This window comes from Syzygium oleosum, unplaced genomic scaffold, assembly GCF_021117445.2.
Source record: "Syzygium oleosum isolate NSW1041296 unplaced genomic scaffold, Sole_v2.1 Sole_v2.01, whole genome shotgun sequence".
Lineage (NCBI taxonomy): Eukaryota > Viridiplantae > Streptophyta > Magnoliopsida > Myrtales > Myrtaceae > Syzygium > Syzygium oleosum.
The window spans coordinates 26151254-26168671 of record NW_026607485.1 but is presented as its reverse complement, the minus strand read 5'-3'; the positions used below and the strand labels follow the sequence as shown (position 1 = coordinate 26168671).

Here is a 17418-nt window from a genome sequence, read left to right as displayed (position 1 = left end):
AAAATATATATATATAGCTAAAATTTGTTTAGTTATATTTTTAATTAAGCATAAAGTGTTCAAGGTCCTTACCAAAAAAAAAAAGTGTTCAAGACAAACTATAAACTGCATATAAACAAGAAGCTATACTTCTTATTGTTTGATTTATTAAGTGAATGTCTTTATTAAGTGCAAATTGCTTCACTTAATTAAATATATACCCGAATTATAGATAACCATCTATAGGACTTGATTGCATTTTTTAAAAGTTTTAGAACTTGATTGTATTTTCGTGATAAGTTTTAGGATTGGCTTGAAGTTTTTGAAAGTTTTACGATTCAATTGTACTTCAATTGCACATTCGTGACAAATCTTAAAAATTTTAATGCGCTTATCCCTTAATATCCTAACGAAGTACACACGAGTCATCCCAAATAATTCTTAGTATTCAATTCAAGCAAAACGAATAGTAACTACCTTTCACCGGACATCAATCCTAATTCATAACATATAGCTATTTCAGAAAACGATATGTACTACTAAATCACAATACCGATTTGAAATTTTAAAATTGTCATTTCACCAAATTTTAGCGGAGCTATGTATTTCCGTGCATTGTATGAGCCTTTTCTCTGGTCGTATATAATAAGATAGGGATTACGTGATTATTATATTTCGATTATGAAAACTTGTAGTTCATTTCCGGGGGACAAAGGATCTGGGTTAGAAAACAGTAGTTATACGTCAATACAATTTTTTATTCCCGATTCTTAGTCATTAAGCTATGTCACATGTTAGCATCAATAATTACTAAAGTAATAATGACGGAATATTTTTTATTTTATGGTTTTCGTATGTTACATCATTAATGTATGTCAGGCGAGGCCGCCTACGCCGGCCTGGGCGGGCGAGGGTGGCCCTCGCCCAACGCCGCAACCCTCGCTAGCCCATGCGAGGGCAGCTCTCGCCTGCCTAGATCCGGTGAGGGCCGCCCTTGGCCTCGCCAGATCGGGCGAGGACGAGGGTTGCCCTTGCCGGATTTGGCGAGGGCGGCTCTCGCCTGCCCAGGCAAGGGCGACCCTTGCCCGATCCCGGCAAGGGCGACCCTTGCCCCATCCCGGCAAGGGTGGCCGTCTCCCGATGCCGAAGCAGGTGGCCCTCGCCTGAGGCCGGCGGACATCGCCGGCGATGGCCACAAGAGGGAAGAGAGAAAAAGAAAAAATAAAAAGAAAAAAACAAAATTGCCCGTATTCTGACGCCGGAAATTTCTCATGCTCGCCGGTCAGCGAAATGTTCGCCGGCCAGCAAGCTGGGTCCTTATTTGAGACTAGTTTGGTCACTTTGAGTCCTTAATTGAAACGTTGTCAACTTAGAATCTTTTTTTGAGAAAAGAGATTCACTTTGGGTCCTTAATTGAAATTTTCTCTATATAATAAGATAGGGATTACGTGATTATTATATTTTGATTATGAAAACTTGTAGTTCATTTCCGGGGGACAAAGGATCTGGGTTAGAAAACAGTAGTTATACGTCAATACAATTTTTTATTCCCGATTCTTACTCATTAAGCTATGTCACATGTTAGCATCAATAATTACTAAAGTAATAATGACGAAATATTTTTTATTTTATGGTTTTCGTATGTTACATCATTAACGTAATGGCGGTAATATCCTATATTTAATTGCTCGACCCATTCGATAATCAACCTAAATGCTTTTTAAAAAAAAATTATGACACATCAAAAGGAGAAATTAATTAGATTATATATACTCAATATAGATTTAGACAATACAATATGGATTGACTTAGAGCACATAAACAGAAATTTTCTATTTTTCGTAATAATAAAAAACGGTCTGTTTTATCTTGGGATTGTACTACTATTGTGAATTTAATTTCAGATTTTTATCGTTTTAAATATAGACATCACGCATACTATCTTTCGTCGCAATTTTTTTTACATTCGATGTGAATTTCCTCGGTAGAGTGGCTAATGCTTTTTTGTTACCGATTTATGATCCATGTGGAGGACAGCAATTAAATCGAATACACTATACTGGATTGGATTATTATTATTGGCATTGCTAACAATAGAGTAACGATAGCGTACCGATAGCGTACCGAGAGTATTATAATTTACGAGTGAAAAAGTGTCAAGTAGTAATAAAATAGAAAAAAAGTATAATTACAGTTAGACACGACAAACATTATTCAATGAAAATGATGTCAAATATAAAAGTATTTATAATGTGATCAAACATTATTTCTTAATGGAAAACATTTATATAAAATAAAAATAACTAAAATGGCATTATTAAAGAAAAAAATGTAACTAAAAGGCCCGGTACTAATCGCGAATTCATTTCTAAGAACTGAAGAAAAAGAAGAACTTCGCAAACTTTTTGTGAATTTATTGAGAAAGCAAAAACACACTCCACAAACATTTTCCGAAATTCAGGTGCCCGAATGCCTGGGACAAATGTGAGCCCGCAAAGGGTTCTTCATCACCACGGTGAACTCCTGCTTCTCCGACAGGTCCACCTCCTCGCCGGCCACCGTCCGCCATTGGAACAGCCACACCAGGTTCGCCACGAAGTACTCCAGGTGCAGCATCGCGAGCCCGTACCCGGGACACATCCTCCTCCCCACCCCGAACGGCATCATCTTTATCTCCCTGCTCTCCGTGATGTCGAACTCGCCGCCTTCTCCTCCTTCGCCGCCGCGGCCGCAATTCAAGAACCTCTCGGGCTTGAACGCCATCGGGTCTTCCCAGACTTCCGGGTCCCAGCCCATCTCCGCCACCATGAAGTTGATGGTCCCGTCCTTGGGGATCACGTGCCCGCCCAGCTCCGCGTCTTCCGTCACCGCGTGCGGCAGCACGAAGTGCCCCGGCGGGTGGCGGCGCAGCCCCTCCAGCACCACCGCCTTCAGGTAGTCCAGCCTCTGCAGGTCCTCCTCCTTCACCTGCTCCGCCCCTTGTCCCACGACCGATTTGATTTGATCGTAGAGCCTCTCTTGGATTTCTGGGTACTTGACCAGGTTCGCCATGATCCACTGCAGCGCCGTGGACGTCGTGTCAGTACCGGCGTTGAGGAACTCATTGCAGAGGCTCACTATCTCGCCCTCCTCCAGCTTCCTCTTCTCCTCCGGCAGCTCCAGGTCCAGGAGCGTGTCCACGTACGATAAGATCCAATCGCCGTCGTCCTCGTTTCTGTCCTCATTGGCTTTGCTCAGCTGCTCTCGCTTGGCCTTGGATCGAGCTCTGATGAGCGGGACGAGGACGTGCTTCCGATTCTCGTAGAGCTCGTAGAACTCCTTCCACCGCTTCCGGAGCACGAGCTTGGTCAGCCGCGGCCAGAAATTGAGCACCTTGAACCGCGGCAGATCCAGCAGCAATTTTCGCTGAGCCTCCTCGATCTGCTTAATCTGCTTCTCTTCGAGCCTGTCTCCGAAGCACATGAGGACGAGCAAGCAGAACATGGCGTACTGGAAGTGGTCGACCACGCTGACGACGCCGCCAGGCTGGGACTTGAGCTCCCCCACGAGGATGTCGAGGACCCAAGCGCGGGCGCGGGAGTAGGAGCGGAGACGGGAGGGATGGAGGATCTCCGCCGTGAGCTTCCGGCGGAGGAGGCGCCAGGTGGGGCCGTAGGAGGAGGAGCTGATGTTGTGCTGGTTTGCGGACATGACGCGCATGGTGGCCAGGGGCGGTGGGCGGTCGGCGAAGACGGCGCCGCGGTGGACGAGGGCCTGGTGGGCGAGTGCCCGGGAGGAGACGAAGACGGCGGGGTGGGAGCCGATGTGGAGGGTGACCATCGGGCCGTGGCGGGCGTGGAGGGAACGGAGGACGGGCTCGAGCTCCGAGAAGGACTTGCGGAGCCATAGGAAGTTGCCGATGACCGGGAAGGTGAGCGGGCCCGGCGGGAGGCTCTTCCCCCTCTCGGCTGCGGCGGAGGAGAGGAGGTTGACGGTGGCTCTGAGGAGGGCGGCGACGGAGAGGGTGACGAGGACGAGGAGCCAGAGATCCATCTTTCGCCGGAGCACACTTTTGAGTTTGACCAAATCAGAACTTCGCAGAGAAGGGCGGAACCGTCTGCGGTCTAACAAACACCGAAGCACACATAAGTAATCCCAAATAATTCTTATCACTTAGTTTAAGTAAAAAGTAAGATGACATGACGAATCACGATATCGATTTGAAATTTGGAATATGCCGTTTTGTCAACATTTCTCGTAATGATAACTTTTTTAATTGCCAGATTATTTCAAGTAATATGATTGCTTTTTTTTATTAAAATTTTTTCCAAATTATTTATTTTTCTTCGAAACAAACGAAGTCTAGGTTTTAATTAAATGGGATTTATCACAAGAGAATTGTGGACCCGAGAAAGTTCTCTGGGGAATAAGGCTGCGCATGACAACGATTCTCAGTGCTTGGAAACAAATTCCCGCTCAAAAATGATTCTTTTGATTCTCGTCCTAATTGATTCTAAGCATTTTAAGGCATTTGTTAACGGCCCAAAATTCCATCTCTCGGAATAGAAAAAGAACAAAATGCGTTTGGTAACGCCACAAAATTTCTTTTATTAATAATATTTTTAAATATTTTAATATTTCTTTCTTTTTTTCTTTTCTTTTTTCTTTTCCCTTCCTTCTTGGCCATAGCCTGCTCGCTAGGCTATGACCTAAAATATTTTTATTAATAATATTTTTATTAAAATTATTTTTTTCTTTTTTTGCCATGGCATGGTCGTCACCATGACCGGTAAAATATTTTTTTATTAATAGTATTTTTTATTAAAAATATATATTTTTATTTTTTTGGCCATGGCTATTCAAGCTGCCATGGCCTAAAATATTTTTTTTATTAATAATATTTTTTATTAAAATATTTTTATTAAAAATATACATTTTTATTTTTTTGTGCCATGGCACTGGTCGCGGCCATGGCGGGTAAAATATTTTTTTTATTAAAAATATACATTTTTATTTTTTGGGCCATGGCACAGTCGCCGGCCATGGCCGGTAAAATATTTTTATTAAAAATATATTTTTTTTTTTTTGGCCATGGCCTGGCGCCGCCATGGATGGTAAAATATATTTTTATTAAAATATTTTATTAAAAATATTTTTTTCTTTTTTTTGGCCCTGGCCTGATCGCCGGCCATGGCCTGTAAAATATTTTTTTTATTAAAATTTTTTTATTAAAAATATACATTTTTATTTTTTTTGGCCATGGCCTGGTCGCTGGCCATGGCCGGTAAAATATTTTTTTTATTAATAATATTTTTTATTAAAATATTTTTATTAAAAATATATATTTTTTTTTTTTGCCATGGCCTGGTCATACCGCCATGGCGGTAAAATATTTTTTTATTAATAATATTTTTATTAAAATATTTTTATTACAACTATATTTTTTTCTTTTTTATGGCCACGGCTCGTCATTGGCCATGGCCTAAATATTTTTTATTAATAATATTTTTATTAAAATATTTTATTCTCGTCGATCCGGAGGGCGGTCCTCAGGCCTACATTAGAAGCTAAATTAAAAACCAAGAAAAGGAAGAAGAAAAAAAAATTGATTCTCAAAATTGTTCCCATAATCAAGAAGCTACTTTTTCTTATTCTTGATTCTGCTCCAAATCGATTCTGGGAACAATTTTTGACAAAATTGTGCCCAGAATCAAAAAATTAAACAAACGCATTTCGTCCAAACCGATTCTAAACAAAAGAACAGAGTCAAACACTATTTGGCAAATTGTCATGCGCAGCCTAAGACTCATAGCATGAACGCATCACTTATTGATCCGACATATGTAGATTAAGAAGAAGGCTCTTGTGCCTGTAGAGAACCGTGGCGTGAAGATGCCGAAACCATGCGATGAAATGGGGAAAGTTCCATTCCATTAAATCACAGGATGTCTTATCGTTAATGGTTTTTAGGTGCAGACCAAACTGCTGAACCGGACTCATAGTTTTTATTTTTGGCAATACTTATTATTACAATTCCCAAAGGATGATTGGGGGCAGAAAACTCAATTGAACGCTATTTCTTTTACAAGTCAGCTAATTTCATTTATAACAAAGGAAACATGAACTCGTGCAGGAATTTTCGCAAACACCTCGGAGGTTCGCCTGCCAAGTCCAATTACATACAGACATTCTCCCAAATTTCAGGTGCCCAAATTCCTGGGACAAATCTCAGCCCTCAAAGGGTTCTTCATCACTATGGTGAACTCCTGCTTCTCCGACAGGTCCACCTCCTCGCCGGCCACCGTCCGCCATCGGAACAGCCACACCAAGTTCGCCACGAAGTACTCCAGGTGCAGCATCGCGAGCCCGGATGCGGGACAGATCCTCCTCCCTGCCCCAAACGGCATCATCTTTATCTCCCTGCTCCCCGTGATGTCGAACTCGCCGGCTTCTCCTCCGTCGCCGCCGCGGCCGCAATTCAAGAACCTCTCGGGCTTGATGGTCCCGTCCTTGGGGATCACGTGCCCGCCCAGCTCCGCGTCTTCCGTCACCGCGTGCGGCAGCAAGAAGTGTCCCGGCGGGTGGCGGCGCAGCCCCTCCAGCACCACCGCCTTCAGGTAGTCCAGCCTCTGCAGGTCCTCCTCCTTCACCTGCTCCGCCCCTTGTCCCACGACCGATTTGATTTGATCGTAGAGCCTCTCTTGGATTTCTGGGTACTTGACCAGGTTCGCCATGATCCACTGCAGCGCCGTGGACGTCGTGTCAGTACCGGCGTTGAGGAACTCATTGCAGAGGCTCATTATCTCGTCCTCCTCCAGCTTCCTCTTCTCCTCCGGCAGCTCCAGGTCCAGGAGCGTGTCCACGTACGATAAGATCCAATCGCCGTCGCCGTCATTCCCGTCCTCCTTGGCTTTGCTGAGCTGCTCTCGCTTGGCCTTGGATCGAGCTCTGATGAGCGGGACGAGGACGCGCTTCCGATTCTCGTAGAGCTCGTAGAACTCCTTCCACCGCTTCCGGAGCACGAGCTTGGTCAGCCGCGGCCAGAAATTGAGCACGTTGAACAACGGCAGATCCAGCAGCGATTTTCGCTGAGCCTCCTCGATTTGCTTAATCTGCTTCTCTTCGAGCCTGTCTCCGAAGCACATGAGGACCAGCAAGCAGAACATGGCGTACTGGAAGTGGTTGACGACCAGGACGACACCGCCAGGCTGGGACTTGAGCTCCCCCACGAGAATGTCGAGGACCCACGCGCGGGCGCGGGAGTAGGAGCGGAGGCGGGAGGGATGGAGGATCTCCGCCGTCAGCTTCCGGCGGAGGAGGCGCCAGGTGGGGCCGTAGGAGGAGGAGCTGATGTTGTGCTGGTTTGCGGACATGACGCGCATGGTGGCCAGGGGCGGCGGGCGGTCGGCGAAGACGGCGCCGCGGTGGACGAGGGCCTGGTGGGCGAGTGCCCGGGAGGAGACGAAGACGGCGGGGTGGGAGCCGATGTGGAGGGTGACCATCGGGCCGTGGCGGGCGTGGAGGGAACGGAGGACGGGCTCGAGCTCCGAGAAGGACTTGCGGAGCCATAGGAAGTTGCCGATGACCGGGAAGGTGAGCGGGCCCGGCGGGAGGCTCTTCCCCCTCTCGGCGGCGGCGGAGGAGAGGAGGTTGACGGTGGCTCTGAGGAGGGCGGCGACGGAGAGGGTGACGAGGACGAGGAGCCAGAGATCCATCTTTCGCCGGAGCACACTTTTGAGTTTGACCAAATCAGAACTTCGCGGAGAAGGGCGGAACCGTCTGCGGTCTAACAAACACCGAAGCACACATAAGTAATCCCAAATAATTCTTATCACTTAGTTTAAGTAAAAAGTAAGATGACATGACGAATCACGATATCGATTTGAAATTTGGAATATGCCGTTTTGTCAACATTTCTCGTAATGATAACTTTTTTAATTGCCAGATTATTTCAAGTAATATGATTGCTTTTTTTTATTAAAATTTTTTCCAAATTATTTATTTTTCTTCGAAACAAAAGTAGTCTAGGTTTTAATTAAATGGGATTTATCACAAGAGAATTGTGGACCCGAGAAAGTTCTCTGGGGAATAAGGCTGCGCATGACAACGATTCTGTGCCCGGAAACAGATTCTGCTCAGAAATGATTATTTTTTATTCTGTGCCCGGAATTGATTCTGAGCATTTTAAGGCGTTTGTTAACAACCCAAAATTCCATCCCTGGAATAGAAAAAGAACAGAAATGCGTTTGGTAACGCCACAAAATTTCTTTTTATTAATAATATTTTTAAATATTTTAATATTTCTTTCTTTTTTTTTTTTCTTTTTTTCTTTTCCTTCTTGGCCATAGCCTGCTCGCCGGCCATGACCGGTAAAATATTTTTTATTAATAATATTTTTATTAAAAGTATTTTTTTCTTTTTTTTTGCCATGGCATGGTCGTCGGCCATGACCGGTAAAATATTTTTTTTATTAATAATATTTTTTATTAAAATATTTTTATTAAAAATATATATTTTTATTTTTTTGCAATGGCTCTGTTCTTGCCATACTAAAAAAAATATTTTTTTATTAATAATATTTTTTATTAAAATATTTTTATTAAAAATATACATTTTTATTTTTTTGTGCCATGGCCTGGTCGCCGGCCAGGCAGGTAAAATATTTTTTTTATTAATAATATTATTTATTAAAAATATACATTTTTATTTTTTTGGGCCATGGCCTGGTCGCCGGCCATGGCCGGTAAAATATTTTTTTTATTAAAATATTTTTATTAAAAATATATATTTTTATTTTTTTGGCCATGGCCTGGTCGCCGGCCATGGATGGTAAAATATATTTTTTATTAAAATATTTTTATTAAAAATATATTTTTTTCTTTTTTTTGGCCCTGACCTGATCGCCGGCCATGGCCTGTAAAATATTTTTTTATTAATAATATTTTTTTATTAAAATATTTTTATTAAAAATATACATTTTTATTTTTTTTGCCATGGCCTGGGTCATTGGCACATGACCGTAAAATATTTTTTTATTAAAATATTTTTATTAAAAATATATATTTTTTTTTTTTGCCATGGCCTGGTCACCGGCCATGGCGGTAAAATATTTTTTTATTAATAATATTTTTTATTAAAATATTTTTATTAAAAATATATATTTTTTCTTTTTTATGGCCATGGCTGGTAAAATATTTTTTATTAAAATATTTTATTCTCGTCAGATCCGGCGAGGGCGGTTCTCGGGCCGGACATTAGAAGCTAAATTAAAAACCAAGAAAAGAAAGAAGAAAAAAAAATTGATTCTCAAAATTGTTCTTAATCAAGAAGCTACTTTTTTTTTCTTGATTCGTTCCAAAATCGATTCTGGAACAATTTTTGACAAAATTGTGCCCTTAATCAAAAAATTAAACAAACGCATTTCTGTTCCCAAACTGATTCTGGGAACAAAAGAACAGAGTCAAACACTATTTGGCAAGTTGTCATGCGCAGCCTAAGACTCATAGCATGAACGCATCACTTATTGATCCGACATATGTAGATTAAGAAGAAGGCTCTTGTGCCTGTAGAGAACCGTGGCGTGAAGATGCCGAAACCATGCGATGAAATGGGGAAAGATCCATTCCATTAAATCACAGGATGTCTTATCGTTAATGGTTTTTAGGTGCAGACCAAACTGCTGAACCGGACTCATAGTTTTTATTTTTGGCAATACTTATTATTACAATTCCCAAAGGATGATTGGGGGCAGAAAACTCAATTGAACGCTATTTCTTTTACAAGTCAGCTAATTTCATTTATAACAAAGGAAACATGAACTCGTGCAGGAATTTTCGCAAACACCTCGGAGGTTCGCCTGCCAAGTCCAATTACATACAGACATTCTCCCAAATTTCAGGTGCCCAAATTCCTGGGACAAATCTCAGCCCTCAAAGGGTTCTTCATCACTATGGTGAACTCCTGCTTCTCCGACAGGTCCACCTCCTCGCCGGCCACCGTCCGCCATCGGAACAGCCACACCAAGTTCGCCACGAAGTACTCCAGGTGCAGCATCGCGAGCCCGGATGCGGGACAGATCCTCCTCCCTGCCCCAAACGGCATCATCTTTATCTCCCTGCTCCCCGTGATGTCAAAACCGCCCGCTTCTCCGCCGTCGTAATTCAAGAACCTCTCGGGCTTGAACGCCATCGGGTCCTCCCAGACTTTCGGGTCCCAACCCATCTCCGCCACCGTGAAGTTGATGGTCCCGTCCTTGGGGATCACGTACCCGCCCAGCTCCGCGTCTTCCGTCACCGCGTGCGGCAGCACGAAGTGCCCCGGTGGGTGGCGGCGCAGCCCCTCCAGCACCACCGCCTTCAGGTAGCCCATCCTCTGCAGGTCCTCCTCTTTCACTTGCTCCGCCCCTTGTCCCACGACTGATTTGATTTCATCGTAGAGCCTCTCTTGGATTTCCGGGTACTTGACCAGGTTGGCCATGATCCACTGCAGCGCCGTGGACGTCGTGTCGGTGCCGGCGTTGAGGAACTCCGAGCAGAGGCTCGTTATCTCGTCCTCCTCCAGCTTCCTCTTCTCCTCCGGCAGCTCCAGGTCCAGGAGCGTGTCCACGTACGACACGATCCAGTCGCCGTCATTCCCGTCCTCCCTGGCTTTGTTCAGTTGCTCTCGCTTGGCCTTGGATCGAGCTCTGATGAGCGGGACGAGGACGTGATTCCGATTCTCGATGAGCTCGTAGAACTCCTTCCACCGCTTCCGGAGCAGGAGCTTGCTCACCCGTGGCCAGATGTTGAGCACGCTGAACCGCCGCAGACCCAGAAGCAGCCGTGTCTGAACCTCCTCGATCCGCTTAATCTGCTTTTCTTCGAGCCTGTCTCCGAAGCACATGAGGACCAGCAAGCAGAACATGGCGTACCTGAAGTGGTCGACGACCCGGACGACGCCGCCAGGCTGGGACTTGAGCTCCCCCACGAGGATATCGAGGACCCACGCGCGGGCGCGGGAGTAGGAGCGGACGCGGGAGGGATGGAGGATCTCCGCCGTGAGGTTCCGGCGGAGAAGGCGCCAGGCTGGGCCGTAGGAGGAGGAGTTGATGCTGTGCTGGTTGGCGGAGAGGACGCGCATGGTGGCGAGGGACGGCGGGCGGTCGGCGAAGACGGCGCCGCGGTGGACGAGGGCCCGGTGGGCGAGGGCCGGGGAGGAGACGAAGACGGCGGGGCGGGGGCCGATGTGGAGGGTGACCATGGGGCCGTGGCGGGCGTGGAGGGAGCGGAGGATGGGCTCGATCTCGGAGAAGGACTTGCGGAGCCATAGGAAGTTGCCGATGACCGGGAAGGCGAGGGGGCCCGGCGGGAGGCTCTTCCTCCTCCCGGCGGCGGGGGAGGAGAGGAGGTCGGCGGTGGCTCGGAGGAGGGCGGCGACGGAGAGGGCGACGACGATGAGGAACCAGAGATCCATCTTTCGCCGGAGCGACACCGAGTGTTCTTGAGTGTGAACGAATGGAGGATTTGCAGAGAAAGAGGTGGCGATTGGTTTGTCGTTAATAAAGGTAATGGATTACTTTCTCTTTTTTGCTTTTATTTTTTGTGGTAGGAAATCGGATGACCTTTCTTGCAGTGGCCCAATCTGACCATAAAAAACACCAAATTTAGCTCATATATCAATTCTGACCTAACCTTTTTTTATCTCGTAAAATGCACTGAGTTACAATCGGTATCCAAATCGGCCGTACCTTGCCGTCGCTTTTTGCGCGTTTTTTTGGACAGCCTTTTTGTGTGTAGGAATTATTATGAGTAGAGGCTAGAGAGGGGCACGGACCACGTGATACCGCGCGACGATCTCGATAGGGGCGGCTGCGATAGGAAAACGCGGGCGATCGGGACGAGTTTTGCGATCGAGGGATTACACGCGCGCTGCTCGTGACGATTGGATTGCCGATATTTAGTTGCGGGGCATTGCGCTCGTTTAAGAGACTTGACGGTCGATATTGAGCAATCAATCGGTCATTAAATGACTTTTGCAGCTACATAAAAAGGGCTTTGACTTCATGGGGCTTTCGCTTGATGCTAAATATTGTTGAGCAAGTAGAATTACGGTTTTAGATAGCTAACTTGTAAGATGTAAAATACGCTTTAGCGGAGCTCTCTCTCTCTCTCTCTCTCTCTCTCTCTCTCTCTCTCTCTCTCTCTCTCTCTCTCTGAAGTAGCTCCACATCCGATCCGAGGCGATCGGGAGAATTGTCCAAAAAGTCTCAAATTTATTGCGCTTTTGCAAATTGAGTCATAAACCTTTCAATTTCGCCATTTGAGTCAAAAACTTTTTTTTACGTTTTACAATTAAGTCAATTTGGTGGCTAAATGGACTGAATTGGCAAAACTGCAATAAGTTTATGACTTTTTGGTTAATTTTCCCCGAGGCGACCCTACTGCCATCTCTCGTGGTCCTCTCAGTACCAGGACCGGAACCATGTCGCATTAAAATGATCAACCCCGACCCCAAAATAAAAATATCATTGACATGATTTGCATTAGTATTACAAGCACCGGGAACAATTTCGTTTAGTATTAACATGTCGACATAAATTGCATTCGAGTCGGTCCGATCATTAATTGCCTTGGAATTATCCCAAAGTGTTGCCTGGGTTTGTTTGAATTCTCAAGCAAGCCTATTTAATTCAAGGATTGATGAAATTTGGCCAAGCCAATTGATACACTTTGTGCTAGCCGAATTCCCCCTGAGCAATGCACATGGGGTGTTCTGAACAAAGAAAGTGGATTCTTTGATCAAATTTGGAAAGGAAGAATGCATATCCTTTGCAATTTTCGGACAATAAATAGGGATTCGCTTATGCTTGCTTATGCCTTCTAGGTTTTTTAATTTTTTCAGTAATTTATTTAATGTTTTGATTATCGAGTGCTCCATTGTTATTTACGCATTCGCATGATCACCTCTCGCATGTCAGGGGTCTAGGATTAAAATTGACAAAGATTGCGTGCAAAGCATTTTCGGAATGAAGAGAAAAAGTACCAAGAGGGTGTTAGATTAATCTAGCCTAATCAAATCATCGAATCCGTGAATTTTTTATCCGCATAAGTGCATTTTACTTAGGTGTCTAATCGACTTATAACTAATTAGTGGCGGCTCCAATGTAAGATAAATCGCATGTTAAATCGAGTATCAAGATGCGATTGATACGGGCTTGAATGAGTCTACATAGGTGACGGTACCATCTCTCTAATGACTAATCCCTAATTACTACATTAATGCTCTGTTTGTTTTTTGGAAAACTTTTTCCTCACTTTCCGACATTTGGGGCGTGAAAAATAAGTGGTCAAAGAAAATGTTTTCCGGTCAACGGAAAATACCTTTCTAAAATTGGGGAAAATGAATTCCGTTTCTAAAAAAAAGGATATCATTTTCCCGGCGTCCTCTTTCTTGACACCGAAATCCTTCCCCAACCTTCTCTATCTCCTCTCGATTTCTCTCTCTAAAATCCCTTCGCTTCCACACACTCTCTCTCCTTTATCCCCTCCCAAACCCGCTTCCAATTCTCGACAGCTCCTCCGCAACCAGTGGTCCTCGTCTCTCTCTCTCCCCCGCCCTCAAAACCCCGGCTTTGCGAGGAGTCACCAAATCCCTGCTAATCTTGCCCGATGTCTCTCTCTCTCCCCCGCCAGTCGATCGCTATGGGTGGCGACCGGCCAGGGAAGAAGGAAAAGAAAAGAAAAAATTAAAAAATTCGAATATTTTGATAATTTTCCTCAAGAAATCAAATTAGCTTTTTCCTATCAAACGGAAAATATTTTCTAGTCTATTTTCAGGTTTCAGCCAAACACCGGAAAATATGGTGATTTTCCCAAAAAAATGACTACCTGAAAAATATTTTCCAGAAAATGTCACATTTCACGGTAAACAAATAGAGCCTAAATAAAAACTTTATTGCAATACTCAATTGATTGAACAGCATACAGAGCGACCTTTGTACCGTTATAACTCGCAGTAGGGGTGATCGGTTCCTGTCCTGGTCCGGTTCCAAGGTGGAACCGAACCGACTGAGAGAACCTGCCCCAATTTTGGAAACCGCGGACCTGACCGGTTGGTTCCAGACGGACCGGATCGACCGTCGGTCCGCCTGTTCAACCGATCCAATGGAACCACTTAGAACTTTTAGTTTTTTTTTTTGTTAAATACTTAAGGTTTGGTTCACATTTTACTAATTTTTGTCAATGAATTTATGTCAATGAAGTTCATTAAGGTTTAATTCACATTTTACTAATTTTTATCAATGAATTTATGATAATGAAGTTCACTTAGAGTTTAGTTCACATTTTATTAATTTTTTTAAAGAAAAAATAACAAATATATATATATTAAATAATCGGTCCGCAGGCTTTGGTCATCTCGATTGGCGATTCCCATTTGTACTGTTATAACTGTTAAGTTTATTGGTTAAAGTAAGTCTATACAGAAATTGATATACGAAAATTAAAAGACGAATACGCACGGGGAGTCAATGTTAGAGTATTGTATTTACAAGCCTAACCCTTAATTTGGACCGTACCTTTGTGCATTAGCTTGCAATCATATGCTATTTCTTTTACGAGTTAGCTAATTTCATTTTTAACACAAGACATGAGATGACCGACGATTATAGACGGGTATCATTAGTACAGCATGCGTGAATGAAAGTGGTGAAATTAGTGTTTGGCATGACATCGTGATCGAAGTGGAAGGTTTCAAAAGCTTCCCGTAAAGAAGCATAGGCTAGCCAAGTCTAATTATATACATCAGAGTGAGTGCGTTTGAGTGTTCATGTATATCAATTTATTGTGATGGCAATAACTCTACATACATTCTCCCAAATTTCAGGTGCCCAAATTCCGGGGACAAATCTGAGCCCTCAAAGGGTTCTTCATCACTATGGTGAACTCCTGCTTCTCCGACAGGTCCACCTCCTCGCCCGCCACCGCCCGCCATCGGAACAGCCACACCAAGTTTGCCACGAAGTACTCCAGGTGCAGTATCGCAAGCCCGGACGCGGGACAGATCCTCCTCCCTGCCCCAAACGGCATCATCTTTATCTCCCTGCTCCCCGTTATATCGAACCCGCCCGCTTCTCCGCTGCCGCCGCCGCCGCCGCAATTCAAGAACCTCTCAGGCTTGAAGGACATCGGGTCCTCCCAGACTTTCGGGTCCCAACCCATCTCCGCCACCGTGAAGTTGATGGTCCCGTCCTTGGGGATCACGTACCCGCCCAGCTCCGTGTCTTCCGTCACCGCGTGCGGCACCACGAAGTGCCCTGGCGGGTGGCGGCGCAGCCCCTCCAGCACCACCGCCTTCAGGTATCCCATCCTCTGCAAATCCTCCTCCTCCACTTTCTCCGCCCCTTGTTCCACGACTGATTTGATTTCATCGTAGAGCCTCTCTTGGATTTCTGGGTACTTCACCAGGTTGGCCATGATCCACTGCAGCGCCGTGGACGTCGTGTCGGTGCCGGCGTTGAGGAACTCCGAGCAGAGGCTCGTTATCTCGTCCTCCTCCAGCTTCCTCTTCTCCTCCGGCAGCTCCAGGTCCAGGAGCGTGTCCACGTACGACACGATCCAGTCGCCGTCATTCCCGTCCTCCCTGGCTTTGTTCAGTTGCTCTCGCTTGGCCTTGGATCGAGCCCTGATGAGCGGGACGAGGACGCGATTCCGATATTCGATCAACTCGTAGAACTCCTTCCACCGCTTCCGGAGCAGGAGCTTGGTCAGCCGCGGCCAGAAATTGAGCACGTTGAACCGCCGCAGACCCAGAAGCAACCGTGTCATAACCTCCTCAATCTGCTTAATCTGCTGCTCCTCGAGCCTATCTCCGAAGCACATGAGGACCAGCAAGCAGAACATGGCGTACTGGAAGTGGTCGACGACCCGGACGACGCCGCCTGGCTGGGACTTGAGCTCCGCCACGAGGATGTCGAGGACCCACGCGCGGGCGCCGGAGTAGGACCGGACGCGGGAGGGATGGAGGATCTCCGCCGTGAGGTTCCGGCGGAGGAGGCGCCAGGTGGGGCCGTAGGAGGAGGAGCTGACGTTGTGCTGATTGGCGGAGAGGACGCGGTCGGCGGCGAGGGGCGGCGGGCGGTCGGCGAAGACGGCGCCGCGGTGGACGAGGGCCTGGTGGGCGAGGGCAGGGGAGGAGACGAAGACGGCGGGGCGGGGGCCGATGTGGAGGGTGACCATGTGGCCGTGGCGGGCGTGGAGGGAGCGGAGGACGGGCTCGATCTCCGACAAGGACTTGCGGAGCCATAGGAAGTTGCCGACGAACGGGAAGGCGAGGGGGCCCGGCGGGAGGCTCTTCCTCCTCCCGGCGGGGGAGGAGAGGAGGTTGACGGTGGCCCTGAGGAGGGCGGCGACGGAGAGGGTGACGAGGACGAGGAACCAGAGATCCATCTCTTGCCAAAGCGACTCTTGCGTTTTTGAGTTTTGAATAGATGGAGGATTTGCAGAGAAAGACGTGGCGATTTGCTTGTCTCATATGAGATTCGAGATAAGGCGACAACTTAGCCACCACAAATCATACTGGATTACTTTCCCTTTTTTTTTTTGGTCAGAAATGGATTATTTTCTTTTTGGAGTAAGAAAATGGATGACTTTCTAGTATTCCAATTTTAGGTCGAGTTTAAATTTTCGTATTCCTCATAAAAAGCATTTACTTTAGCTCGTATCTCAATTCTAGCCTAAGCTTTTTTTTAATCATAAAAAGCATTGAATTTCATTGGTATCCAAATTTACCCGTACACTTGAAATGACACATCGGAATCTTTAATGGCATCATTAAAAGAGAATTTAACGAGAACCAGATTTGGCTACCGATTGAAAGTACAAGACAACAAAAAGTTTAAGCCAAAATTGAAACCCAACCTAAAATTGATGCATTTTATTCGACATAAAAAATGTTTAAATCATATTTGGGACGTGAACTAAAGTTGATACTATTTGCGAGACAACAAAATTTGGGTCAGAATTAGGACCTGATCTAAAGTTGGTGCTTTTAAAGAGAATTAGGCATCTTAGGGCGCGCATGGTAACATTTCTGTTCCAGAAATCAATTTCTGGCCACATAGATTTTTCTATTTCTATTCCGTGGACGAGTTTCTAAGCAAAAATGCGTGTTTGATAATGACACAAAATTTCTGTTTCCGAAATAGAAATTCGTTTGATAACGACACAAAATTTCTCCCTTCCGGGCTGCTGGCGGCGGGGGGCGGAGGACGGTGGTCGGCGATGGGAGGCGGCAGGTCGACTACGGGAGGCGATTGGCGCCAAGCGGCGGCCAGCGTCGGGTGGTGGAGCGCGTCGGCCAGTGGTGGCTGTCAAGGGCAGAGGGCGGCCGAAGGCGGAGCACGACGGTCGGTGGAGGGTGGCCACCCGAGGGGCGACCGGCAACGGGAGGCGACAGGCGGTGGAGGGTGGCCGGAGGCAGAGC

At 45.9% G+C, this 17418-nt stretch overlaps 4 protein-coding genes across 4 annotated transcripts in view; all 4 read right to left on the bottom strand.

Annotated features, from left to right (window-relative positions):
• LOC130138309 (cytochrome P450 89A2-like) overlaps positions 1-7774 on the bottom strand; it is a 62263-nt gene extending 54489 nt beyond the window's left edge. Inside the window, exon 1 of the mRNA XM_056311985.1 lies at positions 6084-7774. Coding sequence (XP_056167960.1) covers positions 6159-7673 — 1515 coding nt within the window. The 5' untranslated portion in view covers positions 7674-7774 and the 3' untranslated portion in view covers positions 6084-6158. The remainder of the gene's footprint in view (positions 1-6083) is intronic.
• Positions 2212-4113, bottom strand: LOC115666954 (cytochrome P450 89A2-like). The gene has a single exon (XM_030588599.2). The coding sequence runs from the start codon at positions 4009-4011 to the stop codon at positions 2437-2439; it is 1575 nt and encodes a 524-aa protein (XP_030444459.2). The 5' UTR covers positions 4012-4113; the 3' UTR covers positions 2212-2436.
• A 2014-nt stretch (positions 7775-9788) lies between the features above and the next one.
• LOC115694103 (cytochrome P450 89A2-like) lies at positions 9789-11526 on the bottom strand. The gene has a single exon (XM_030621228.2). The coding sequence runs from the start codon at positions 11407-11409 to the stop codon at positions 9853-9855; it is 1557 nt and encodes a 518-aa protein (XP_030477088.2). The 5' UTR covers positions 11410-11526; the 3' UTR covers positions 9789-9852.
• Positions 11527-14752: 3226 nt separating this feature from the next.
• On the bottom strand, positions 14753-16483 carry LOC115694098 (cytochrome P450 89A2-like). The gene has a single exon (XM_030621225.2). It carries the CDS (start codon positions 16380-16382, stop codon positions 14817-14819), a length of 1566 nt encoding a protein of 521 aa, XP_030477085.2. The 5' UTR covers positions 16383-16483; the 3' UTR covers positions 14753-14816.
• Positions 16484-17418: the final 935 nt, after the last annotated feature.